Genomic DNA, 27,752 nt, shown 5'->3' with positions numbered 1-27,752 from the left:
GCTCTGCCTTCTGCTCGGCTTTCTCTGCCATTGGCTCCCTCCGCCGGTTGTTGAGGCTGCACAGAAAGCTCTGTAATTAGGACCCCGCTGGCGGACACAGAAGAGGAGCCCGCCTCCTGGGCGAGGAAAAGACGCAGCAAAGGGAAAGGAGCGGGAGGGGGGGGAGTCCGGACACCCCTCGTTTCCCTGGTTTCGTTTCTCTCCCCGGCATTCAAAGTTCCCACCGCTGAGGGCTGAGCCGGGAAGACTCCTGTTGCCAAGGCAGGTGGAGCGCGCGGGGAAAGAGCTCCTCGCCGCCTCCGCCCCAGAAAAAAAGCAGCGTCGAGGGCGCGACTGGCTCCTGCCGCTGCGTCCGCCTCTTGCGTTCCCTCAGGAAGGAGCCGAGGGGGAATCCAGGGCGGCAGCAGGTAATGAAGGTGTCCGGGGCGTCTTTCCGCTGAGGAGGCGGGCGGTTTCCTGAGGGGCCACTCTCGGCCCCCCCCCCCGGGAAGCTTGGAGAGTGTGGGGAGGGGGAAGCAGCGGGCTGGGCTGCTGGTTTCCTGGTAGAGGAAAGAGACGGGAGACGCCGCCTGCGACCTGAAAGCTTGTTAGTCTTCCTTAGCTGGAGGAGCACCTGCTCTGCTGGCAGAAGGGGCCTGGGGGTTGGTTGGCTCAATCCCCGGCGTCACCAGGTAGGTGACGCCGGGGGTGACCCCCCGTTGAGAACAGCTGCCGGTCAGTGTAGGCAGTACTGAGCTAGAGGGAGCCGTGGTTTGAGGCTGGGCACGAAGTGGTTCAGTCCTGTGCAGGTTTACCAAAGTGCTGTAACAAGGGGGTAATGAGGCTCTGTTAAAGCCAGGGCAATTGTTGGACAGACTCTGGATTGCACCAACAGCATCCTGGAGGTCTTGTGTCTGGAGAGAGAGAGAGAGAGAGAGAGAGAGAAACAGATAGTCTGGGATAAGGGATAATCCTTTTAATATAAGGGACATCTGCTGATGTTTATTTTTCCCAGATTGTTGTTGCAAACTATTTACAGTAAAGCTGCAACCCTTACATAGGAGTAAGAGCTCCCTTGGAGCTCAATGGAACTTCCACCCTGGTAAGTAAGAATAACGTTTCGATCCTAATTGGTCACAAATATCACATTTCGTTTACTTGGGATTATAGGTTGCATCTTTAGTCCTCTTCTAAATCTTTTGTTGCAAGTGAGTGTGTACCTGTGTACAGGCGGCCCGTAAAAATGTTTCCTGCCTTGATAGTTACTGAAAACAGAACCAGATGGTGATAATTTGGATGAGAAAGAAATATTTCTTCGTTATCCCTCACCTGTGGACAGAAATAACAGTACATGCAAAATCTTTCCCCTCTTTGTGGCTCCATAGGGTACAAGTTACATTATTAACATGTGGCTGCACCCATGTCTGTTTTATTGCATATACAGGAACATGTTGCCAGCTGGAACCTCCTCTAGCATGCGCATGGAGCAAAACTTGTGTATGCATAAAATCAGTATAAGTCAAGTTAGTTAGTGTGACAGCAGCACACAATCTGAAAGGTATGACCCAGGGTGCATTGCAGCAAAGTCAAAGATGCTGGGGTACTTTTTTAAAAAAATAGATTGCATATTGTCTGGTTGGTAACTTCAGAATATTGCAGCCTTGGAACACACATAAGGTACATGTGAGTTTCAGTACAGAGGATATACCCATGTAGGATTTGTGCATTTGTGAAATATGCCCCTTTCAAAAGGTGAGCCTGTAGCCTTTTATTCCTAAAGCAGCCTTTGCCAACCTTGTGCCCTCCAGATGTCTTGGACTACAACTCTCATGAGTCCTAGGCTGGGGATGATGGGAGTTGCAGTCCAAAATATATAGAGGGCACTAGATTATCAAGGTTGACCTAGAAACTACTTTCTTTCTGTTACAGAGTTTAAAATGAAATCTGGAAAAGATAATGAATAGATTGACAGGTGTATGTAAATGTTAGGTAGTTGTTTTGAGTATTTGGTCTGCTGAGATTTGTGACTACAGTGCTGAATCTAATTGTATTCAGGTGCATTGTGACCTGTCCTGGGCAATCTACATTATTGACAGGTGCATCTACCGGTGCAGCACTGATAGGGGACCTGAAATAATGTCGAGATTGGTGTGTCCGCCAGGTTTTTCAGTATTGCTCCAAAAAGAAGTCTGATAACTTGAGAAGTACGGTTAATACTTCCTTTAAGGAAACAGGAGCTGTCAGGGCTTTAGTTTAAACTTGCCTGAACTTTTAAAACCTGGAAATCTTTCCCTTCAATTCAGATAAGGGAAGCAAGGCTGGCTCTGCTTACTCCGACTTCCCTTTTAACTGCATTCTGCACATGCTCAGGGGGGTGTTCTCAGATTCATCACATATTCCCAGAATGGGCCCTGTCAATGAAACAAGTTTAGATTCTAAACTAGGGTGGGGAACATCAGACCTGGGGGTGAAGTGTGCCCCCCAAACCTCTCTCTCTGGCCTTGGGGACTCTGCAGGCCACACACCCTCCCTAAACTCCCCCAGCCCTTGCTGGCTCTGCTTTGCATCCTCCTTAAACATTTTTGTCTGGCAGGACTATGTTCTTGGAAGTATGATCATGCTGCTTGCTTGCTTGCCTGGATAAAGAGCAGAAAGGATTGTATAAAGATTTAATTTGCATTCATTGCTCCACCATCTTTTGCTTCTGGCCCCACCTACTACCAGCACCACCCACTACTGGCTTGTGGCTCTTTTGCTGGAAAAGATTCTCCACTTCTGATGTAAACCCTGCTGGTCACCTTCTCGGGTTAAGCCTGGGCATAATGTGTCCCACTGCTTTGGATCTACTAATGTATACATTACCTATGCCAGTTATATTTTAGGGAGATTTCTGTTGGAGAGTGGACTAACATCAGGCTCCTCAGTTAATTCTGTAACGTCGAGGTCAATCCCTTCCCCACAGCCAGATAGTTCCTAACTGAGATTTGTGCTATTATTTGCAGGGGGAGCAGCCAATAAACAAATTTTCCCAAAATTAAAAAGTCAGTGCCCAGGCTAAAATTTAACAACCCTAATTCAGAACTATTGAGGCTTTTCCCCCCTGTAGGATGCTGGTGTAAAGGGGAAGCCCACAATCCAAAGCACACTTAATTCCATGTTGGTCACGAGTAACTAGGTGAGACTTATTTCTGAGTAAACCTGTTTAGAATCAGTCTGCATTAAGCCTTTTAAATGCTAGAGGCAATCTTTAGGCTGCAGATAGGATGTGTGCATGGAGTTTAAGTGTTCTTCAAAGCTCCCTGCAAATTCATCTTCCAAAGGAAAAAGCTCTCGTCTAACCCTCTGCCTGATGTGCTTATTTTCTTCATTCGAGGAGGTTACATGGGAAAGCATTCAAAAATACAATCCCTTACATGTAGCCATCAGCAGTACATCTCTAAGAGGATACTGTACTACTATATGATATAGATCAGCCACTAATAGTGCAGTCCTAATCATTCCATGACTGCAAGTATTTACGTGTGTGCAACAGCACTTCCCTCCCTCCTTCTGCCATGAGTACCCCATGCCTTCCCCAAATCTGCTCTGGGGTGTTAAGGAAATCTCAAGAACAGATTAGGGTGTTAGGCAGTGTAAAAGGAGTGGGTTTCATTGTTGAAGCAGAAATCATTTTGTTTATGGAGTGAATCAGGTATCACCACTTTAGATACAATCCCATGCCTACTCAGAAATAAGTCCTATTCTGAGTAGACATGGTAATTGTTTCTTCAGACATTGCAATCAACAGTAGCAGGTGTATGATTGTTCACTGTAGGTAATTCACAAATTCAAGATTCAGAGGTTGTTATCACAAGGTAGTTATCCTGAATACTATTTTCCATCCACACAAGCAAATAATTCCAGACTATTCTAGCCGTACCCCTTTGCTGTCCACTGAGTATTCTAAATATCAGTGGTTAAGTTTGGGGCACCCAAAGAAATAATCCCACCTTATTTTTTTAGTGAAAAATACAACATGAAAAATAAGTGAGTCCAAAGTTTTTTGTATTGTTGGGAGTGGTTGCTCTTTGTCAAAATGTTTCAGCTGATTTATTGTAGTAGTTGTAATAATAATAATAATTTTATTATTTATACCCCGCCCATCTGGCTGGGTTTCCCCAGCCACTTTGGGCAGCTCACTGCATATATGAGAACATACTAAAACATCAAACATTAAAAACTTCCTGATACAGGGCTGCCTTGAGATGTCTTCTAAAAGTCAGATACTTGTTTATTTCCTTGACACCTGAAGTGAGGGTGTTCCAGAGAGGGCACCACTACTGTGAAGGTCTTCTGCCTGGTTCCCTGTAACCTTGCTTCTTGCAATGAAGGAACTGCCAGAAGGCCCTCGGGACTGGAGCTCAGTTCCCAGGCTGAACGATGGGGGTAGAGATGCTCATTCAGGAATACTGGGCCAATGCCATTTAGGGCGTTAAAGGTCAGCACCAAAACTTTGAATTGTGCTTGGAAATGCACTGGGAGCCAATGAAGATCCTTTAGGATCAGTGTTACATGATCCTGTCGGCCACTCCCAGTCACAAGTCTAGCTGCTGCATTCTGGATTAGTTGTCGTTTCCGGGTCACCTTCAAAGGTAGCCCCACGTATATCACATTGCAGTAGTCCAAACAGGTGAGACCGTCTGCAGGGAGGTAAGGTCTCAGCCGGAGTACCAAGTGTAGCTGGCAGACAGCTGCCTTGGACACAGAACTGATCTGTGCCTCTATGGATAGCTGTGAATCCAAAATGACTCCCAGGCTGCACACCGGGTCCTTCAGGGGCACAGTTACCCCATTCAGGACCAGGGAGTCCTCCACACCTTCCTGCCCTGGCCCTCAAATGCAGTACTTTCAGAATTCAACCTCAATCTGTTAGCCGCCATGCATCCTCCAACTGCCACCAGACACTCACATAGGACCTTCACTGGTTCAGATTTGAAGGAGAGGTAGAGCTGGGTATCATCTGCATACTGGTGAACGCCCAGCCCAACCCCCCTGATTCTCTCTCCTAGCAGCTTCATATAGATGTTAAAAGCATTGGGGGGAGGACGGAGCACTGAGGCACCCCACAAGTGAGAGCCCAGGGGTCTGAACACTCATCCCCCAATACCAATTTCTGGACACGGCCCAGGAGGAAGGAGCGGTGCCCCCAGCTCCCAACTCCTCTAGATGGTCCAGAAGGATGAATGGTGTCAAAAACCGTTGAGAGATCCAGCAGGACCAGGAAACAGCTTCCACCTCAGTCCCTGGCGCGCTGGAGATCATCGGCCAGCTAAACCAAGGCAGTTTTAGTCCCGATTGGAAGGGATTCAAGCAGTCCACATGCTCCAGGCATGCCTGGGGTTGTTCAGTGACCACCCGCTCAATCATCTTGCCCAAGAATGGAAGATTTGAGACTGGGTGATGGTTGGCCATATTGGCCAGGTCCAAAGATGTTTTTTAAGAAGTGGTTTAATAACCGCTTCTTTAAGCAGGTCTGGGAAGACACCATCACAGAGGGAGGCATTCACCACCCTGTGGAGCTCATCGCCCAGCCCTTCCTTTTTATGAGCCAAGATGGGCAAGGATCAAGGAGACAGGTGGTCGGTTTCACTTGTCCAAGAAGCCTGTCCACATCCTTGGAGGTAACAGATTGGAATTGATCCCACACAACTTGACCAGACAGGACTCTAGCACTCTCCTGCCCTGGCCCCACTACCACAGTGAAATCTACGGTACCTCTTTCCAAATCTGAGCAACTTTATCTGTAAAACACTTTGCAAAATCATTGCAGGAGATCTTGGGGTCCTCACTAGACCCCAGTGGTGAAGTTGGTTCCAGTAGATTGTGGACCACCTGAAAGAGTCTCCTGCTGCTGTCTTCTGCAGATGCAATAGAGGTGGCAAAGGAGGTCTTCTTCGCTGTCGCTATCGTCACTTGGTAGGCTTGACGTTGAGCTCTAACCTGTGTTTGGTCTGATTCAGAATGAGTTTTCCTTCACCAGCGCTTTAGCCATCTCAGCAATTGTTTCCTCTCCCTCAGCTCTGGGGAAAGCCACGGGCCCGTCCAGGCTCTATGTAATCGGAGAAGATGCTTTGGAGCCAGACAGTTGATAGCCCTGGTTAACTCCGCATTCCAGCAGACCACCAGGGAATCAGCTGAAAGGCCATCAACATGCAATAAACATCCCTTACCACTCTTTGGAAACCATTTGGATCCATTAAGTGGCGGGGGTGGACCATCCGAATTGGTCCCACCTCCCTGCAGAGGGTAAGGGTCACAGAGAAGTCCAGTTGCACCAGGAAGTGATCCGACAATGGCACTTCTTTTGTTTCACTTTTACTTAGTGTCAGATCACCCATGTCCATAGAGGTGAACGCCAGGTGTAAGGCATGTCCATGGCTATGAGTTGGGCCACACTTATTCAGGGACAGCCCCATGGAGGCCATGCTTTCCATGAAGTCCTGAGTGGCCCCTTGTAAGGCCCCTTGGTATGGATGTTAAAATCCCCAGGACAACCAAACTAGATGTCTCTAAGCAGGCTTTATAGCGTTGTCCCAGCAGCTGGACCAGGCCCAGCTGGGGCAGCAACTGTTCCCACTTTGCTTGCCTGCCCAGGGACCTGGTCTCTGCAGTCCTCTCTGCAGTCCTCTTCACTTCTGTAGTAGCAGCAGCAATCCTCCAAGTGGGGGAGACAGCAGTCTCCCCAACAGCTGCCGCCACCACAACAACAACAGGAGTCTCTGGGTGGGGAAGATGGCAGTCTCCCCCACAACAGCCACAGCAGCAGTTATCCCTGGATAACTGGTTGTATAGATAAGAAAGTGCTTTTGAGGTTATTACTGTTGTGTTGCAACTTCAAGGTCTCATGGTAATTTTGAATGTCATGTTGTTTCCCCCCTTATGCTGTTTCTTACCCACAGTTTCCTTATTATGCTATCCCATCACAGAGGTGCGTTAGGGTTTGTCTACCTTGCAGCCTCAGCCTCTTCCTGATAGGTGTGGTGTCAGTTGTGGTTCATCATGAAAAGATTTACAGCCGTTCCCCAGTTGGCATTCTCTCTGCTTCCCCATCTCAGCTACAATTCTCTTTTTTATTTTTTTTATTGCAGAACATTATTGTTTCGGATTTATACAAATCTGTTCTGTTTGCTTTGGGGAAAATTTGTTCCTCTTTGAAGAGATACAGTTTGGCATGAGATAAGACCACGCTGATACCACACCCAGGCTGATTACAGCTGTAAACTGAAAACATTGTTTTCAGGATGATGTTTCGGCCATGGGGGGTGCTGCATGCCACATTGCAGCTCCGAAAGTCAAATGCAGGTCAGGATGGAAATTAACCTTTCCTTTCCACACAGTGGGGGCCAGAAGCACAGCCTTCGGTTCATAGCACTAGGTGGGAGTCAGATTGTGAGCATGAGCACAATTTCCTCTGGTGATGCATTCTGGATGTTTGTGCTGTTAGGGATAGTAGATATGAAATAACACCTGCCATGTGTTTTGTACAGGGATACTTCTCACAGTTTCTACTCTTCTTTCCCATCCCTCCTTCCTTCTGATTCAGTGAATCCAGGTCTACCCCAGGTACCAAGGATTCATGTGATGACAATTGTCATTTTTTGCTGCATATGCTGCTTGTCAAGAGAAGACCAATCACATTGTGGTCTGGGAGGCAGGTATACCTGTGTATTCGAGTAGGCAGGAATAGTATGATGTACATCAGAGGTTTATTTAGAGTTAGGCTTTATTATTGGAGGCTACAAAACAGTAAAGTAGAACATTCTTGCCATCAACTCTAGCATGTGAGGGGGCAGTTTAATTAAATTGTATACAGTAGTACCTTGGATCCCGAACGCCTTGCAAGTTGAACGTTTTGGCTCCTGAATGTCGCAAACCCGGAAGTGAGTGTTCCGGTTTGCAAACGTTCTTTGGAACCCAAACATCTGACGGGGCTTCCACGGCTTCTGATTGGTTACAAGAACTTGGTTTCCGAACGTTTTGAAAGTCAAACAGACTTCCAGAATGGATTCCGTTCAACTTCTGAGTTATCACTGGTGATGGGAGTGGAAGTAATTTGGAAGCGGAGTAGGCGGACATGGTGAAGGAAGACATGAATAATTGTATTAATCGGATAAAATTGGTGTTGTTATAATGAGGCTGCTGTTGGAATGATATTGGAAAATCAATAAAAAAATATTTTTAAGAACATTATCGCCATTTTGCATGGATAATCTACAGAATGGATTTTCATGTTATACTTCTATAATAAGGGCAATGCAGGTGTGGTGGGTTATTTTCCTCACCATTGTTGAAACTTCCCTTGCCTGGCCCAGGGCTGCACTAGAGGGGAATATCATTACAGAAGATCTTTTAGATAGATCACTTGAAGAACAGAGGGTGCAGTTTTCCTTCCCATTGCAGAAATGAGCCAGGCAGAAAAGGTTTAAACCTCTCCTCTCAACCTGGTGCTGCGGTGTTATTCACACTGTTGCTTTGGTTTGGAGTGCCTTTGGGACTGGACCTGGCCTATGAGTTAAGAGGTTCACCACTCATGAAGTCGTAAAAAGAGCTTTCTGGGTCAGGCCAATGGACCACCCAGCCCAGCAATTCTCTTCTCACAGTGGCCAACCTGATGTCTATGGGAAGCCCACAAGTGTGACCTGAGTGCAAGAGCACTCTTCCCTCCTGCATTTTCCAACACCTGGCACTTGCAGTCAGAAGGATACTGCCTTCAACGTGAAGATAGCCATTGTGTTGGTAGCCCTTGAAAGCCTTTACCTCTTTCAAAGCTGTCCCAAGTTGGTGGTCATCGCTGCCTCCTGTGGGAGTGAAGAAGTACATTCTTTTCTGACTTGAATCGGCCAATGTTCAGTTTCATTGGATGTCCACGAGTTCCAGTGTTAGGAGAGGAGAAGAAAAAAAAATTTCTGTCCACTTTCTCTGTGCTGTGCCTAATGTTCTACACTTGTTTCATATCACCTCATACTGGCTTTAACTAAAAATCTCCATATGGTGGGCAACCTTTCCTGATAGAGTTTCTCCATCTCCTTGATCAGTTTGGTTGCTATTTTCTGAACCTTTCCAACTCTATAAAGATGCTTTCTGGGTGAGGTAACCAGAAATGTATACAGTATTTCAAATGCAGTCGTGCCATAGATTTGTGTAATAGCTTTTTAAGACAGTGGTTTACAACCAGTGTGCTCTGGCACTTTGGGGTGTCTTGAATGGTGGCCAAGATTGTTCTGTCTTGTGTCTTGTGTCTTGGAGCAGCACTGCCTCTGCTTGCTGCTCCACTCCTGTTATTCCAGTGTTTGCCTACACGTTTCTAATCAGACTTATTTTTACTAAGTTCATTGTCTTCAGCATTGTTTCCTCTGAGCATAGGCTGTCCTGGAAAATCCTATACATGGATATTAAATTTGGTGATGGGGGTGGAAGTAATTTGGAAGTGGAGTGGGAGGACATGGTGAAAGAAGACATGTGCTAATTACTTCCATAAAGTAACAATTTCTCTTTATACTGTTCATATGGTTTGTTTGTTTTTTTAATGTACTTTTGGTGGTGGTGGCTGCTTTGGGTTTTCATTTTGAAAGGAAGATGAGATGTAAAGTGGGGAAAGGAGTAAGTTTAGTAAAGGAAGCCATTCCCTTTGAGCTGGTAGGCAGGATGGAATTTACTAATTACCAGGACTGATTACAAAGAATTGTCAACAGCCAACAGCCGGTCTGATTGATTAGTCACATAAAACCATTGAGTTAGAAGCACATGAAAGGATTAATTCTCACGGAAGGATAGTTGCCAGATTAAGCCAGATGGTAACACAGTTTTGTTTATTTTTTCAGCTTCATGTTGTGGGTTCACAACATTTTTGATGAGTTACACTTTCTCCCCAGCCACCCCTGAATTAAAATTGAAGGCACATTTCACCCTTACATTGCAGAAGATTTATTTTAGATTATACAGGCGACAACCATTCTGTGCAGGAGTTCCTGTACCCTGTGTGCATCGGCATAGCTTGTATAAATGCCCTCCCCATCCCATTTTGCCCCCGTTCTTCCTTCCTTCGGGTCCAACCCGTGTGTCTGCAATTACTCGTCAATTGGATGCATCTAAAATGGTCGTGGGATGTGGGTGGCGCTGTGGGTAAAAGCCTCAGCGCCTAGGGCTTGCCGATCGAAAGGTCAGCGGTTCGAATCCCCGCGGCGGGGTGCGCTCCCGTTGCTCAGTCCCAGCGCCTGCCAACCTAGCAGTTCGAAAGCACCCCCGGGTGAAAGTAGATAAATAGGGACCGCTTACTAGCGGGAAGGTAAACGGCGTTTCCGTGTGCAGCTCTGGCTTGCCAGAGCAGCGATGTCACGCTGGCCATGTGACCCGGAAGTGTCTCCGGACAGCGCTGGCCCCTGGCCTCTTAAGTGAGATGGGCGCACAACCCCAGAGTCTGTCAAGACTGGCCCTTACGGGCAGGGGTACCTTTACCTTTACCTAAAATGGTCGTGCCTGTATAAGAATAAAGGTTATCCACCCTCAGCATTGTTTCTGTATGAGTTCCTGTGGTAGGCATTACTTTTGACTCAAAGAACAATGATATAGGGCCATCTTCTCTGAGGCTGGATTAATCTGCTATGTGCCTGCATCATGTGTGAGTGAATGAGCAGGTACACCTGATGGTAGAGTCATGGCTGAATCACCATGCCCCAGCACAAGCTGCTTGGAAAAAGACCAGGCCCCAGCAATAAACAATACAGACAGGAAACTGATAACCTCTTGGGTGGGTACTTGGGTCTCTCGAGACCCCTTGTTTTGACTGATTTATTTCTCTCAGCATCTCGTTCTCTCATCACCATAGCACACAGTTTTCAGAATGCCTGTTTTTAACGAGTGCTACTAAAGCTTTATTGGGATGCAGGTGGCACTGTGGGTTAAACCACAGAGCCTAGGACTTGCCGATCAGAAGGTCAGCGGTTCGAATCCCTGCGATGGGGTGAGCTCCCGTTCCTTGGTCCCTGCTCCTGCCAACCTAGCAGTTCGAAAGCACATCAAAGTGCAAGTAGATAAATAGGTACTGCTCTGGCGGGAAGGTAAATGGCGTTTCCGTGCGCTGCTCTGGTTTGCCAGAAGCGGCTTAGTCATGCTGGCCACATTACCCGGAAGCTGTACGCCGGCTCCCTCAGCCAATAAAGTGAGATGAGCAACCCCAGTGTCAGTCACGACTGGACCTAATGGTCAGGGGTCCCTTTACCTTTACCTTACTAAAGCTTTCTAGTTTATGGCGCTGCTGGAGACCCCAGCCATAAGCAAAGCAGGTAGTGCAGATGTCATTGCCACTTCTGACCAGGTGGAAGATGGGAAAGCTTGGGTTTTTCCATTGCTCAGTCAACCTACTTTGTCATGAGAGAATGGATGGGGTGTGCTTAAAACAGGTGTAATAATTCATCATATATGTGACCCGCTGAATCCCAGTCCAGTGCTGGCTGAGCTCCAGTCCAGTAAAGCATCCTTTGTCTAGTATCCTGTCATGGGGTGTTACAATAGGGATGGTCCTCCCAGCTAGGAATTATCCACTAATGGTGTTCTAGAACTATTAGAGATTAATTATTTCCCCTTCCGGCTATTCAAATACCATAAACTATAGTGGGGGAAAGCACAAGCTGTTTAAAATTGTTCTTTTAATTTGTATTTTTGCCTTTGGACCCATGATGGTATTTATAGGTGAGGACCCAGGGTAGCAAGGCTGGTCTTGCCCGTATGTTATGATTACAATGTGCAAGCTGTTTCAAGTGTGGATCCCCCTTGCTCACGACATGGACTCTCTTCGCACAATGGCAGTGATCCACCTGGCAACCTGTTGTACGCATTACAGATGCTGCGTAAAAAAAGCTGTCAACTGAAAGCTGTCTCAAGTGACTGTCATGTGACAATTGTACTAAGTCAACAGTTGCCTTCATGTTTTATGGGTGGTCAAGGTCTATGGAGCTTTTAGTTTTGATCCAAGGCCCCATCCTGCAGAAATCTACTTCCAGAGAAAATGGGCGTTATGTGCTGTAGTGTCCTGAATTCATAACTGAAAAAGCTTTGAAGCAAAACAGATGTAGGGAGATAAGTGAGGTTTTTATTCTATTCAAATCTCTCAACAATTTGCTGAACAAGATTGCATCTCTTGAATGCCTGTTGAATATGCATTTTGTGGTGCAAGGTTCTTCTCACCTGCATGATTACACCACCTTCTTTGCATGATAATGCCCTCCTGGTGAAATCAAGCCGGGCTTCGTTTTTACATGTTAAAATGTACTGGACTTGGAGAGAGATGTGATATACAGCTAGACAAACCTTAACATGGTTGTTTCTTGGAATCCAGAGAAAGAGCAGTCTCCCATGCCTTTTATTCCTTAGCTAGCACTTTAAAGATTAACAACTGTATTATGACGTAATCTGTGTGTTTTTTTCATCAGATGAATGAAGTGTAATCCTAAATTAGCAAGTGGAGGGGGGATGTAGAGGAGTGAGATCAGAGGGGAATTAAACACAAAAAGAACAGACATAGAAATTACCTGAAAGCAAAATTCTTAGGGTCATCTGTCAACAAAGCACTATTGGTGATGCTGGCATTGGTTAGCTAGTTAACAAAAACAGCATGGTGATAAACCCCCAGTCTTGATTACAGCCACAGCTGATAGAATTTAATTGTCTGATAAAATGTATTTCAGTGGTTTCCTGCTGAAGTTTCCCTTCCCTTCAAAGTTCCTTTATTCAATATGGCCATCTTAGAAAGTGCCCTGGTGGGATTACATTTTAGGCTTTTGCTTCATGCAGTCTGGTGGAGCAGACTGTGGTTCACGAACAAATCTACTGTAATAGATATGTTGGGTCTTTATGGTGCCACAAGACTGCTGTTTTTTCTACAACAGACTTTGGCTATGAAAATGTCATACATCTAAAACATATTCCCCGTCCCCAAGAATCCTGGGAACTGTAGCTTAAGGGTGCTGCAGTTGTAGCTCTGGTGGGGCAAACAGTTCCCAGGATTGTTTAGGGGATGTGTGTATACGCAGCCTAACATGACTACCCTTCTGGAAACTTCTAAGTTATCTGTGCTACTACTGGATTCTGGGAAGTAAGGTGATGGGAACCAGCAGAATCTGAACTTTTTGTTTTCCCTCCTGTTTGCTAGCTAATTTGCTGAGTTAATTATTGACCCAAGTGCACAGCAGCATAACCCGAGCTTTCTGCACTAATTACATTGGAAGAGGCAGCTCTGAGCCAACGACAGGCATGTGTGGCTAGACCCGAGAAAAATAACAGCCTGCTTATTAGGCCAAGGGATTTCAGTTTGAGGCTGAAGCTGAAAGTTTGCAGCTTGGCTCTTCCATTCTCTAAGCTGCAGTTTGCTCCTTCAGGTGCCTAGTTGCCCAGTGTGCTTCTGTGAATAGTGTTGAAAAAAGCAAGAGTAATGGTATAACTAACAGGACTGTAAAGGTGAATTTGTGCAAAGTTGTTTTCAGTCTTATGTAAGCTAACAAAAGAGGTCAGGGAATATTTTTTATTAAAGTACAAAGCACTTGGGTGGGTGGTTAAACTATAAAATAGACTTTCTAGAACCCCTTTGTGTGTGGCTCAGTGAAATGTCCTTTAAATAACCTTCTGCGTGAAACAAGCCCTCCAGAAGTTTGTTGCCTACAGTTTCCATCCTTCTTGACCATTGGCCATGCTGGCTGGGGCTGATGAGAATTGGGAGTCCCAACATTCATCTGGAGGGCCGCAGGCTGTGGAAGGCTGTCTTTATATCAGACAGAACTCCTGTGTGTCTGTCTTTCTGACTGAACAAGGAATTTTGTGCTAGTTAGACAGAAGGAGCTTTCACATCCCTGCATGCTGAAACAGTATCCTTGTTGTTGTATATATGATCTTGTCACCTCCTTCCACTCTTTTCCTAAAAGCATAGCTGCTGATCATTCATCATGACTCTGTTGCATCTAACTAACTCTTCCCCAGCCCCCATCCAGAATCATCTCTTTTCTCTCTCTCCTTCATTTGGAGCTGGGACAGGAAATCTAGCTGGAGAGTGTTAGACTCTGGGAAGACATCCAAGTAATCACAGCAGTTGAACTGAGCCATCAAACTGCAATCTCTCTTTTGTTTTGGAAACAGATACACGGGAGGAAGGAAATGAGCAAGTTCTGGAAAAGAGAACTGGGAGATGAGTCCACTTCTTTCCATGGTGTAACCATTAACCAGGAAAGCTACCCAGTGTAAGCCCCCAGTGCCTCAAGCTTCAGGGAATGATTAACGCTGCAGGTTTGTAAGGGTGTGGAGGGGAAAAATATCCCCCCCCCCCCCGCCGCCACAGAGGGGAAGAATAGATTACAGCTCATCCTAATGCCCGAAGTCAAAGTGTGCCTGTCTCCCGAAAATGAATTTATGGGCAGCAGCAACATACTTGGCTTGCAGTTATGGCAGCACTAGAGAAAATACAGCAGAGTTCGCTCTGACTCACACAACCTTTTTGAGAAGATTCTATGGCAGCCTCATCTGAATTAGCACAGTCACAGTGTTGATAGGTTTGCTACACACCCAGATGCCAGCATACATATCAGCAACTGTATAACATTTTGCACACAATAGTAATGGATTATGCTGGTGATCTGGGCATGTGCCAAGCATATGAAGGCAACCAGTCACAACACGAACATTAAAAGTGTGTTGATTGAAATTTCTATCCCGCCTCTCAAATCCCTGAGGAGGCTTAAAGACCAAATAAAAATAATTGCAGCAAATTGGCGGTATTGAAACCCTAAAGTAGCAAAATTAAAACCGCAGCTAGATTTCCAAAGGCTTGCCTAAAATGGCAGGCTTTGCAAAGCATTCGGCCTAGTTAACAAAAGCAACAAATGTTCCTGGACTTTACCATTTCAGACTGCAGGCAGGGGATGCCGGAGAGACAAATTCCAGCTTAGCCTTCTCTCACATCCCAACCCCCAAAACAGAAAAGCATTCAACCATCCAATTTCCTTTCCACAATCTGAAGTGCTACAGGTCTGCTATAGTTTTGCAGTTCACTGGTTGCTTGTGTAAACTGTTTGGCTTTAGATCAAGGGGGTAGGGGAGAGGTTTTAACACTTCTCATAAAGAAAAGTTATCAAGGTTTGTGCCAAACTTTCAGCAGTTTTTAACACCCTTTTTTCTTTTTAAATAATTCTTTTTTTAAAAAAAATCTTGGATTACAAAAGTACATACAGCATCTCTGTTTTCCAATTCTGAGGTTCCTTGTTCAGAAAAACAGAACCCTTATATTTTGATGTAACAGTGCCATCTAGAGTGTCTGGGGTTTCAAACTAAGGTAGCAGATGGGGAAAAGGACAGGGGCTTCTACACCTTGTAACAGCTGGGGAAAACTGACAAGCCACCTCTGCTGGAATTCTGTCTTCTACACAACTGTTAAAGTTCACCTGGTAACCCTCTTTAGAACCCCCTGCAAGGAATTCCGAAATGGACCAATATCATGGATTTTATTTCCAATACAGTACATCTTTCTAGTGAAATGCTTTTCATACAACATCTCAGCTGGTCTACACTGGCTAGTTGTTCTGTAATGGAAGTTCAGAGCTATTAAGAAAATGGAACCCGCATCTTTCTGATTGGCTACTTATACCAATGACATCAGAGACAGAGAGCTTCTTTCTCTATTGGTTCACACCAGTGGTTGCTTGTGAGGAAGGGAGGCATAGGCAGTTGGGTCTTTGCTGGTGGCCACCACTACTCCAGAGTCCGTCCGTCCCCCTCCCCATGTCACAGCCACCTCATCCTGCTCCATCGCCATCTCAACAAATGTAACAGAACTACTGCAGGAAAGATGCTACTGCCTCTGCCCAGTCCTGTCACAATTCACTGCTGGCTCATACCACATTCTTTTTAAGGAAATAGGTCTCAACTTCCTATAAATGTGTGAAGTATTTTCTTAGTTGCCTTTTCTCCTTGGAGCTACCCAAAGACCATAGATGCTCTGTAGGGACTTGCACTCTTTCTCTGAACATGTTTTCTGCATCTTTTTTTAGCATTCATCTCAGGGTCTCAACACTACTCAAGTAGATAAAACCCAAGACACTGCTTAAGGTGGTAAAATGCAGCTCGGTCATATTGGTCTTTTTATTTTGAAAATCTGTGTATGACTTGTTGCCTTCATTTCCCCCCAGTTAGCATTCTTACAGCACACATGACCAAGTCCAACAGGTGATACAAAAATGACAACAGCACCTGAACTCTAACCCCTGGCTAGTTATGGAAGCAAATCTCCAAATTTTTGTGCAGCACTTGGGAGGATCCCGGTTCCAGGAGCCCATGCAGCACAGTGTTCTTCTGGATATAGCAATATTTTGGCTGTGCTCTTATTTTTGTACTCCATTAACTCCCTGCCTCTTACTGTACACCAAATGATCCTGCTATAGTTTTAATGCTCCTAAAGTTCTCAGTGATGCTTCCCATTGAACAGATGGATGACCGAGATGATCACAGTTATTGGTGACTTTGCTATGTGCATTTGGGGAGTCTATCCAAGAGGGGCCCAGTCACTTCACACAGGCACTTCTTTTCCAGCACTTCCATTCTGCTGATGTCTCAACCAAGCCCTACTTGGTCCCAGAGAGAGAAGGCTCCATGCGGTGGAACACTGGCATACCTACTACCTGCTTCATCTTCAGACAGTGATTCTGGCTGCGCCCTGGAAGATTACTCGGGGCCTGTCACAGAAATTCCCCCAGCAGAGGTAAGGCAGAACTTGATGATATATTTATGTGGAAGACTGTTCTAAATGTTGCAATAGTTTTTCCTGGAAATCTCATGGCAAGTTTGCCTTTTCTCCATTTTCATCACTTCTAATTGCTGACAATGGCAAGGCTGCTGTTGATTATTATTTTACTTCCCTCTGGGGTTAGAAACCAAAAGCACCCAGGGCAATTCCAGACAACCTTTTTTATTGAGCATTCATCTTGATTTGTTTGCAGGTAGATTAGACCAGGGGTCAGCAACACTTTTCAGCCATGGGCCGGTCCACCGTCCCTCAGACCATGTGGTGGGCCGGACTATATTTTGAAGGGGGGGGGAATGAATGAATTCCTATGCCCCACAAATAACCCAGAGATGCATTTTAAATAAAAGGACACATTCTACTCATGTAAAAACATGCTGATTCTGCGGGCCGGATTTAGAAGGTGATTGGGCTGGATCTGGCCCCCGGGCTTTAGGTTGCCTACCCCTGGATTAGACAATGTTGTCTATTTAATGAGTGAATTCCTTCTTATATGTCTGTGGGGAGGTTAGATGACATTGCGTCAAAACAAGTTGTTGTTCCACACTTTCCACTGCCTGTCCTCATCACCTTTCCTCATTCCCTTGTTACTAAAAGTCCATTCTTTTGGTTAGGTTGCACAAAACTCCCAATCAACTCTAATGGTGCAATCTGAATTTGATGGTATGTGATTCAGCTCCACTCCAAAGCAGCAACAGCTTGGAAGTACCCCCAGATCTGTTCCATCAGTGCTGTGGCATACCCTACCTTTTCTGGCTTCTGATTCCATGGAAAGAAGAAGAGTTGTGGGCAGGGCAGTCAAAAACAGCAGAGCAAATTTGGCTGTGTATTGCTGCTTGCCCAAGTACAAATGCAGCAGAGAAAGGTTAGCTTTTGAGAAACACAGCCTTTTGGGGGATAGGTTTCTATGCTGTAAATGCATGCTAATGCAGACGAATGCTAAGCCAGCTCTCCTCTCCTTATTCTGCCAGTTCCTTTTCATTAGTCCTTCAGCAGGAGACCCAGTTCCATTGGGCTTTACCCTTTCCCACGGGAAACATCTCAGATCTCCAGCCAACTCTGCCAGGGGGAGGGTTGTGAGGGAAGACAGCGGTGCAAGCAGGCATTGTTCCCTAAACTCATAGGGAAAACACAACTCCATCTCTGCTTCTCAATCTTGTTTGCTTTTGCAGGTGTCACCAAACTTTGACTCTCACTCATCAGATGCAGTCCCTGTTGCCACCCAGAACCAGCTCCGCATCAAAACTCTCCTTCAGCAGCTGCCCCCGCAAGACTGCGATGTAAGATTCCCATTCTTACATTCTGTCTTCATTAGGCAATCTTGCCTTGCTTGGAAAAACTGATTAAAACTCTACTCTTTTCCAGACCACAAATAGTTGGGTACTCATTTTATGCACTAATAAATGTCAACACAGCCAGTGCCTCTAAAGTGATTTGGGACAGATTTGTGCTCTTATTTATAGTCTTGGAAGCACACTGTAATTCTAATTAAAGTCTTAACCACATAGCTTCATACTTATTCTATGGAAGTACTGCAAAAGAAGCCCCTTTATAAGTGAAGGTAAAAGTGTAACATTGGTTCAGTTCAAATCTTCTACCTTCATTTCCTTCCTCTAATGCAGTGTTTCCCAACCTTGGGCCTCCAGCTGTTTTTGAACTACAATTCCCATCATCCCTGACCACTGGTCTTGCTAGCTAGGGATGATGGGAGTTGTAGGCCAAAAACATCTGGAGGCCCAAGGTTGGGAAACACTGCTCTAATGGAATAAGACAGGTAGAGGGTGCTACTGGGAAGGAAGAACAGGAAACGAAGATTGACTTATTTAGCCCTTGCTATTTGTTCCCAAAATTTAGCATTCAGAAATTTAGAGACTGTGTACTTGTTTCTGCACTTGCTGATCCCCTTGGGTAACATACATAATCCTATCACAAATTCTTTGTTGCCTCAAAAGTTTTGTAGCTCTGATGACATACTAGGACCAGTGAGCCAGAGTTTGCTATAAATACTGTACTAATGGAAGGCTTTATAAGACACACCAATTAGGAAGCTAGACAGAACAGCTACAGGAAAATCCTGACTCCACCTGTCAGAGTCTGCTGCCACCTAGTGACTGGACCATGCAGTGACACTGTCCACACAAATAAGTTCTCCTTGCACTCTGTTTGAAAGACTGGCTCAATTAAACCCAATAGTGCAATGCCTTTGTTCTTTTAAAATCTTAGTGTAAAGATGTATGTGATGGACAAAAACATTCCAAGGCACTAAGGAAAGTCAGTTAGCCTGCAGTCATATTCAACATACTTGTTAGAAGTCAGTCCCATTGAGCACAGTGGGGCTTGCTGAATAGACACGTGCAGCATTGCATGTGTTAAGAGTTGGGTGACAGTTGTCTACGGTATCAGGATTTACTATTAGAAATAAAGTAGAATTTATTTTGTTATGTGCTGAAGTTCTCACCCTGGGCCAGCAGGGGGATACTGTAGATAGTTTTCACTCAGGTCCACATATGCAAATAAGGGATCAAAAGTGACGTTCAATGATTGGATAGTTACAGAGAATGGTTACTGTTGTATTCTAGTGGAGCTCTATCTAAGCAGGCTGGCTGAACCCTTCAGTTCAGTTCTGTTCTGGCCTGTGAATAAACAAGAGCTGTTTGAAGAATTGCTGTGTCGTCTGATATGTTCACCAACAGCTTAACATATTTGATGTCCAGTTCTTCTGAAATCAATTGTGGATTGTTTCATAGCAGCTGTCTGCCTGGAGAAAATCTGAATGCTCTTTTGGGTCTTGACACAATCTTGTGCTTTTATTTAAGGCAAGATATTGCCCATCCATTGGTGAGGAGGAAAGGGAGCGGCTACGGATATTTGCTTCACAGCGACGGCAGGAATCCCTGGGACAGGGAGTCACATGCCTGGTGCCCCCCACAATTCACGGGTGCTTTTGTAAAAAGGTGAGCCATCCTTTCTTTAAAACTGGACACTAGTGTTCTCATGGCTGAGATGCCTAAGATCTGGGTTTGCTTTCCCCTGGCTATGCATAAGAACTAGAGAAGATTGATGCTACACACACGTTTTCTATGGATTGCCATTTGCTTGAGTTGAGCTGAGTGGGTTTTAGTGGGGAAAGGTCCAAAGCTGTAAGCTGCCCAGAAATGCTGTATACCACCCAGAATGGCTGAGGAAACCCAACCAGATGAGAGGGGTATAAATAATAAAATTATTAATTATTATTATTATGCAAAGGGGGGCTCTTGGATGCAGAGCTTTAAAGTGCGGACTGTGCCAGGAAAGGTAACTGTGAATAAGCCTTCTATTATGTATTAATTTTCACTGACGTCAGGAACCTTGGAAGCCTGTTGTGAGGCAGAAAGACACAATATTTAATGAAATCCTTTTTCACAAAAAATTGTTGAAACGAAAAAGTTGATTTCCCTCTCCCCCCCCCAAAAAAAAAGCTAATAAGAGGATATCACATGTCCATGAAGATCACAACCTGGGTTGTGGGTAGCCAGCAATAATGTATTGCAGGAAGAGCAGATAAAGATGCACCATAGATAAAAAGGTCCTTTCTGCTTGATTTGCAGTGTGGTAAGAGGTTGATCAGAGGTGAAAAAGGTGTTTATGCACCTAAGCTGGGAGACCAGAGCTACTGGCATCCTGCCTGTTTTGTCTGTCACACCTGCCACCAGCCCCTAGTAGATCTCATCTACTTCCAGCGAGATGGGAAGATCTATTGTGGCCGGCACCACGCAGAATTCTTCCGCCCACGCTGTGCTTCATGTGATCAAGTAGGTATACACATATAAAAACACTTGGGGTCTTGTGTCAATTCCTAATCTCTGCTTGAAACTATTGATCTTAATCTACCACCTTCAATCTGGTTAGGACTTGCAATGAAAGATTGAAAACTTCATAGGGATTGCAAGATTTCTTTCTAGAGATCAGCAGTTACCTTATTTATAATCTCCACCTATCCACAATGAGGTGGTTATTTGCCGTCTCCAAAAGACCAAACTTTTCTTTCTGTAGTAAGGTAAAGGACCCCTGGACAGTTAAGTCCAGTCAAGGGTGACTATGGAGTTGTGGCGCTCATCTCACTTCAGGCTGAGGGAGCTGGCGCTTGTCCAGTTTTCCGGGTCATGTAGCCAGCATGGCTAAACTGTTTCTGGCACAACGGGACATCGTGACAAGTGCCAAAGCACGGAAACACCATTTAGCTTCCCGCCACAGCGGTACCTATTTATCTACTTGCACTGGTGTGCTTTCAAACTGCTGGGTTGGCAGAAGCTGGGACAGAGCAATGGCATCTTGCCCCGCCGTGCAGATTCAAACTGCCAACCTTCTGATCAGCAAGCCCAAGAAGCTCAGTGGTTTAGACCACAGCGCCACCTGCATCCCTTTTACCTTTCTCTGTAGTGAGAAGTATCAATTAAAATGATGTTATATTGTAAGCAGGGAGATGAGGTTTGTAGTTATACAGGGGAATGAAGTTTCATCCACCTTGTGTGTTCTTTGACTATCCCATGAAGGCATCCAGATACCGTGGAGGAGCCCTCCCAAATTTAATATGAAAAGTGCTACAGTGGTATCTTAAAGCAGGCCCACTGGTTCACTGTGGTATGACCTGCTAAAGGCACAAAACTTATTTCCATGCTAAGTAAATATAGGCATATCTTGGAGATATTGTGGGTTCAGTTCCTGACCCCCATAATAAAGGAAATAGAGTAATAAAGCGAGACACACTATTTTTGGGGTGTTTCCCGGTGCATATAAAAGTTATATTTACACTATATTGCACTCTATTAAGCCTGCCCCCCCCAGCTGCGGATGTAGGAGGGGGGAAACCCAGCTCCAGCCCTAGCCAGCTCCATTGCTGTAGAGGTGCGGGGCTTCCTTCCGCAGGAAGTGGCCAGGCTGCCTGCAGCTGCAGCTGCATCTTTGTAAGAAGCAATATCTGCAAAGTGCAACAAAGTGAAGTGCAACAAAACTAGGTCTGTGTGTATATACTAGGCTTGAGGCTAGTGCTATGCATTCTGCATTTCCACACAAAAAAGAATACCCAAGTTTGAAAATCTGTTCTGTTTTTATGAGAGTTGGTGTTTAAATTTCTGTATTTGCGAAGATAAGTTAGAAATTACGTAGGCTGGATTTGGTGAAACCTTCAAGCCTTAAATTCCAGTATCCAGGAAATAATGTTGCGGCACAGTTCCCATTAAGGGGAAAATCAAAATAAAACAATACGTGAATAAATATATGATGTTTCCACAATGTGTTCAGTTCAGAGAATTTTATTTTGGGACAGAGTAGGGACGCGGGTGGCGCTGTGGATTAAACCACAAAGCCTAGGACTTGCCGATCAGAAGGTCGGCGGTTCGAATCCCCACAACGGGGTGAGCTCCCGTTGCTCAGTCTCTGCTCCTGCCAACCTAGCAGTTCGAAAGCACATCAAAGTGCAAGTAGGTAAATAGGTACCGCTCTGGTGGGAAGGTAAACGCCATTTCCATGCGCTGCTCTGGTTCACCAGAAGTGGCTTAGTCATGCTGGCCACATGACCCGGAAGCTGTACGCCGGCTCCCTCAGCCAATAAAGCAAGATGAGCACCGCAACCCCAGAGTCGGCCACGACTGGACCTAATGGTCAGGGGTCCCTTTACCTTTATCTTTACGCACAGCCTTGCTTTTAGGTACAATAACTATGCTGCCAATTTTGCTGAATGTAGTAAAGCTTTGGTGCAGAAAGCTTTATTTTCTTGGTCTACAATGACAAAACTACCTCAAAGAATTAGGAGCGAAAATGCACCCCTCAGCACACTGCATGCTTGATATCTGGCATTCTCTTTGCCTCTTTAGCTGATCTTCACCTCGGAGTGCATGGAGGCAGAAGGCATGCGCTGGCATGAAGAGCACTTTTGCTGCCTCGAGTGTGACTTGCCCCTGGGGGCACGGCGCTATGTCATGAAGGGTGGCCAGCCCTGCTGCTGTGCTTGCTTTGAGAGTCTGTACGCAGATGTCTGCCAAGCCTGTGGAGAGATCATTGGTAGGTGCTGAGCATTTCTGTGGTCTTGCATAGAATGCAGTAGTGTCTGGCTGCTCAGTGACAGATGGACCTTTTCTGTTGTAACTGCAGTCCTATACTGAGTGAACTCCAGTGAACTCGATAACCTGTTGCTCATGTAATACAAAGCTAAACCATGCCTTTGCATGAAGCTGGGAGGCTAGGATATCACAGCTGCTTTGCTCTTCCTCTAGTACTGCTGCGTACTGAGCCGTGGTTTGACTTCCATGCTTTTCACACGTCTCACTCCAGCCAAACCGCAAATCATAACAGACCTTGGTTATGGCTCATGGTTTGTCTGAAATGTAACAAACCATGAACCCGGGTTCAGATCCAAATAATGGATTGGCTCACAGCAGTAGGACTGGAGAAGGAGCAAAGTGGCTGTGATCTCCTCTCTAGTGGCCCAGAAGTCTGCACACTGACTAAGCTATGGCTTATGTTACTGTAGCATGCAAGATGAGCCGATGGATCTTCTGAGTAAGGTATTGCACTGCACTATTATTCTCCATGCATTTCACTAATCCCAAGCCTTCTAAAATATTATTTGCAGTAATTGGTTTAATCATTCATAGTATGGTTTTAGAAAGCTTTCCCCTTGGTATAAGCATTTAAAGCAATCGTATAATAGACAGATTCTAAACCTTTCAGTTAATATTATTCACAAAACTGGTAAATGTAAAAGCCTTACAAAAATCCAGTCACACCCTCTTCAAACTAGAGGCAATCTGGTAAATGATGAAGAAACATCGGTATGACTCTGTAGCACCATTGGCACTACAACTTAACTCTCTTTTTGATCAAGCAGATAGATAGTAAAAGTTTAGCTTGTATCATGCAGGGGCTCCTGGTGGAGAATGTGATAAACCATAGGCTGGCTGGGTGAAGTGGCCAAATTAATTTTCAGCCTGTATTATCTCATCATCATACTGTCATAGCAGTATGAAAGCCAGTTTTCCTTTTACTTTCTCATTTGGGGTCTGAAATGTACCTGGACATATCCCCTATTTAACCGGGGAGGGGGGCGCAAGGAGGCCACATCAGCAATAAATGCAAACGAAGTTCTGCATTGAAATTGCCTATAGTTAAACTAGTGTGCTTTGTTCTGCTCTTGCAGGTGTTGACAGTGAGCAAGCCACCCTCCAAGGTCAGCACTGGCACGCCAAATCCTGCTGCTTCTGCTGCAGCATTTGCAAAAAAGCACTGCAAGGCCAGCTGGTCACTACTCAAAATGGGCTTCTCTTCTGCTCTGAGGCCTGCAACTTAGAGAAGGAATCGGCCTTGTCTTCCACTGGCTCAGATTCCTCTGACTCCGCTTTCATCTCTGTTCCATCCCCTGACTCAACACCCATCTCTAGAATTAGATACAGCAGCCCAGGCTGTTCCTCTGCAGCTGCAAGAACCAACCCTAATGCCTGTGAGGAAACAGCAGATTCAGATGGTAAGATGTCTGTGGTGATCAGCCTTCAGCGGCAGGGATAATGATATAGAAGGCTCCCCAGTCCTACCTTATTCTACTCCTAATGTAGTGTTGATTCCAGATTTTTTTTAATAGTGGTGGGGGGGGGAAAGGTCTCTTGAGTGACTTAGTTAGCTGCCCTTACTGAGTGAGTTTGCTGCCGTAACCACAGCACATTTGCTTGCCATGAGGCCCAATCCACACTGTTACACAGAAGGGGCAAGAGACGCTTGCTTGCTCCTCCCTTGTCAAGGCTCAAAAAGAGGCCACAGGGCTCAGCCCTGGTGAGGTTTGGGCTTCACTAGATGCCAGATTCTGATTCCAGATAGCATCTCTGCCCGATAATAGAAAAGGTTGATGTTTATGCTTCTTACATGTCTGTCCTGATAAGATTATCTACAATGGAGAAGGGGAGCCTGTTGCTCTCTAGATCAGGATGGTCCTCAGCAATATTGACACACACACACCCTGCCAGCCCTCACACTAGCTTCCCAAAGCTGGGTAAGCAAGATGCTGGGCTTTGGGAAGGAGGCATGAGGGTCCTTGCATCCCTTTCCCAAAGCCCGGCACCTTGCTTAGCCAGCAGTTGTGTGTAAAATTTTGGCCTTGCTCCCACTCGCCCTTTGGTGACAAAGCAGTGTGCAGCCTGCGGGTCCCATGTCAAAGTACTCTTGGTATATAAAATTGGACTGCCCTTCTCTAGATGTTGCTGGACTGCACCTTTCTTCATCCCCAATTAGTTTGTCATGCTGGGTAAGACCAACAGCTGGAGGAGAAGCCACACAGCCTCCCCCGCCCTTGCCTTATAGACTTTATTCAGCAGTCAGACTTGGGAGTTTAGGGTCGTCATACAGGTGACTTCTGTCTTTTCAGACCCAAGACCCACTATTAAAGCAAACCTGCATTTGGGGATCCATTTCTTAATACTTTACCATATATTTGCATGGCGGTGCGGCTGCTCCTGTTGCAACCCACCTTGGATTAAGGCATGACCCACCAGTTGAAGACCAGTTCTCTAATATATGCTTGTTCTTCTTATTACCAGCAATGGAAACACTTCACACATCTGGGGATTCATCACTGTGTCCTGAGTTCAGGAGCCAAGAAGAAGCAAGCACTATTTTCCGAAAGAGAATAGCTTCCCAGCAGTTTGATAAAACTGAACTTCTGACTGATTCTCCTCAAGCAGAGCGGGAAACCTCTAGGCTAGAGGTAGTTCACAGCACTGTCAGTTTAACGGAGAACCAACTGCCAGGGTCCACTTTCCCACTAACACCTCAGCAGCAAGTTGGAGACGATCCCTTTAGGGGCAGCACCTACGAAGCCCCACATACATCAGTGTGGAACAGGGACTTCTCGCAAATGCCACCCGAGGACAGCACGGGCAAGCAGGAAGCTGTGGTGGAACAAGACGATGCTTGGTGCCCTACTTGCTCGTCCTCTTCAGATTCTGACTCTGAGCCAGATGGCTTCTTTTTCGGAAAGCCCATCCCAAAGCCTGGGGCCAGGCGGATTGTTCTACCCGATATGGAGCAAGAGACACTTGGCAAAGGCATAGGGTGGGCAGCCAGAGCACGTTCGAGCAACAAACACTGCAGTATATGTTAGTTTGGGCTGGTGGGGAGGAGGGAGAAGAGAAAGGGAACGTAGTTCTTGGATACCCGAAAAGTGTTTTGCGGGGGGGGGGGAGGTGGAAATAGTGTCACAAGCAGACATCTTATGTAGCAATGCAGTTGATGGGTGTGCGTGCTGAAAAGTGAAAAATCATCTCCCTACAAGTGCAAAGCTGAGGAAGAACTGCGAATAAGCAGACTTGAGTGAGAAGCCAGACTTTCACATATACAGAGGTTTGCATTGCCAATTTGGTCACATTGTGCATTTTCAGAGGCTTTAGAACTGGCATTTTCCTCCTCAAAGGCCTGCAGCTCCCCCTTCCCCTTTTTTCCTAGTTACACAGGGAAGAAACATGTAAAGATTAGTATAATTCAGCAGCACCTTGTGGGCAGGACACTCTCAGCTTCTAAACTCTCTACTACAGGATGAATACTTAAAGAAGCTCACTGGCCAGCACATGCTGTAGTGTAGAGCGTGTGAAACAAGCCTGTACCCCTTTGTTCACCACCTGCACACATTTTGCACAAGTTCCAAGATCCTTCTGGCTCCCTACCAGCTCATCCTTCCAATTTCTGTGTTTTCAAAAGGTGCAGTGTGAAGAATAAATAGGTTAACCCTGCCTTAATCATTGAATGCTTGACTTGGCAACTGTAAGCAGGATGCTAAAAAAAGTTATACAGTTCTATCTATAGTTGTCTGAACAGTGATAGTTCAGGGAAGCCACACTCAGCAAATAAAGGCAGCTCCAAGAGATGTGTTGTCTTCATCAGTCATTTTTATTTAAAAAGATGTTTTTAAGTTCTCGAGAAACAAATCTAAAAAGCATTTCACAAGAGTTTTGTGGGTGGGGAGCTACTAAAGCTTCTGCACTGGCAGGAATCCTCCATTTTTCTCTCTGCCTATAATAGCAGGAGAGCCGTGGTTAGAGAGATATAAAAAATGTAAATTAGCCATCCTACTTGGAAATCTTGATGCAAGATTAAAAGGCAAACCTTTCCAATAGCTAACCCTAACAGGGTAGTATGCCAAAACCAGGTTACCACTCCCATTCAACTTACTCCTTCTGACACCTTCAGAAGTCCCTGGGGTGAGTCAACACTTCTCCAAACAATCTACTTCTGAAAAAAAGTCCTTATGAGGTGGTGTTCTTTTTCTCCCATACTCTTAAGCATCTGCACAATACTTTCAAGCCTTACCCTTGCTGCTTCAGTCAAACCCCTCGGAGTTTCTCATCTTCCACCAAGAGGAAGCTAACCTCAGTGCCTCAGCTACCAAATCATGCAGCTTCCCATCCCATTCACTCTGTTGTGTAACATGCCTTAAGACTAGTCAGATCATCCTATTAGATGGCATTGGCCAAGTCATAACTGTCAATGAAGTCCTTCAGCATGCATTCATAGTAGTTCCCGATCCTTCTCAAGTTGGCCCGCAAGGCTGCTTCCATCGCCTCCTCCATGCATGGCTTTGTTTCCAACAGCATGGCAGTCACCACTGCAAAGTTGAGGAGGACTCGCTGATAGGCCTGTAGGAAAGGGCAAAGTGTCTGTCAGGCAAAATCGCCAGCGATCTGAAGACTGCCACTCTACACAGTTCTACCTCACTTATCTACTGGGCTGGTCACATTCAGTCCAGAGTCCTAGCACACCAAAAACCCAGATTGCAAGAAAATAATTTTTCTAAGGAATTATTTATTTAATGCTATAGTGGGGAGATAGGCTGTAGCTCAGTGGTACAGCATCTGCTTTGCCTGCAGAATATCCTGGGTTCAATCCCTAGCGTCTCCTGGTAGGGCTGGGAATGCCCTGCTTGAAACTCTGGAAAGCTGCT

The 27,752-nt window shown here is 45.6% G+C and overlaps 2 protein-coding genes across 6 annotated transcripts in view; one reads left to right on the top strand and one right to left on the bottom strand.

The window, feature by feature from the left end:
- On the top strand, positions 1-26,678 carry PRICKLE4 (prickle planar cell polarity protein 4). 3 transcript variants are annotated; one of them, XM_081915588.1, is made up of 8 exons: positions 1-416; positions 16,585-16,753; positions 17,968-18,075; positions 19,612-19,749; positions 20,383-20,586; positions 22,648-22,834; positions 23,970-24,293; positions 25,357-26,678. In XM_081915588.1, the coding sequence occupies exons 2-8, from the start codon at positions 16,601-16,603 to the stop codon at positions 25,917-25,919; spliced, it is 1,677 nt and encodes a 558-aa protein (XP_081771714.1). In that variant the 5' UTR covers positions 1-416; positions 16,585-16,600; the 3' UTR covers positions 25,920-26,678. The 3 variants fall into 3 exon arrangements, with proteins under 3 accessions (XP_081771714.1, XP_081771715.1, XP_081771713.1); XM_081915589.1 differs by lacking the exon at positions 1-416 and adding an exon at positions 589-671; XM_081915587.1 differs by lacking the exon at positions 1-416 and adding an exon at positions 1,050-1,081.
- The window catches only part of LOC309372222 (uncharacterized protein), a 29,981-nt gene continuing 28,821 nt past the window's right edge, over positions 26,593-27,752 (bottom strand). For all 3 annotated transcript variants that reach the window (XM_081915565.1, XM_081915567.1, XM_081915566.1), the window contains one exon: positions 26,593-27,447. In XM_081915565.1, the coding sequence (XP_081771691.1) occupies positions 27,268-27,447 (180 nt within the window). In that variant the 3' untranslated portion in view covers positions 26,593-27,267. The remainder of the gene's footprint in view (positions 27,448-27,752) is intronic.

This window comes from Podarcis melisellensis (assembly GCF_964234715.1).
Source record: "Podarcis melisellensis genome assembly, chromosome: 6".
Classification (NCBI taxonomy): Eukaryota; Metazoa; Chordata; class Lepidosauria; order Squamata; family Lacertidae; genus Podarcis; species Podarcis melisellensis.
Note: the sequence above shows the minus strand (reverse complement) of the source record. Positions and strands in the feature narration are given on the sequence as shown.

What these genes read in the sequence shown, in the direction of transcription:
- PRICKLE4 (XM_081915587.1), top strand. An exon ending in TGCCCCCGCAAGACTGCGAT is followed by an intron (nt 18,076 to 19,611) that starts GTAAGATTCCCA and finishes CTTTTATTTAAG; the next exon opens with GCAAGATATTGCCCATCCAT. An exon ending in ACGGGTGCTTTTGTAAAAAG is followed by an intron (nt 19,750 to 20,382) that starts GTGAGCCATCCT and finishes CTTGATTTGCAG; the next exon opens with TGTGGTAAGAGGTTGATCAG.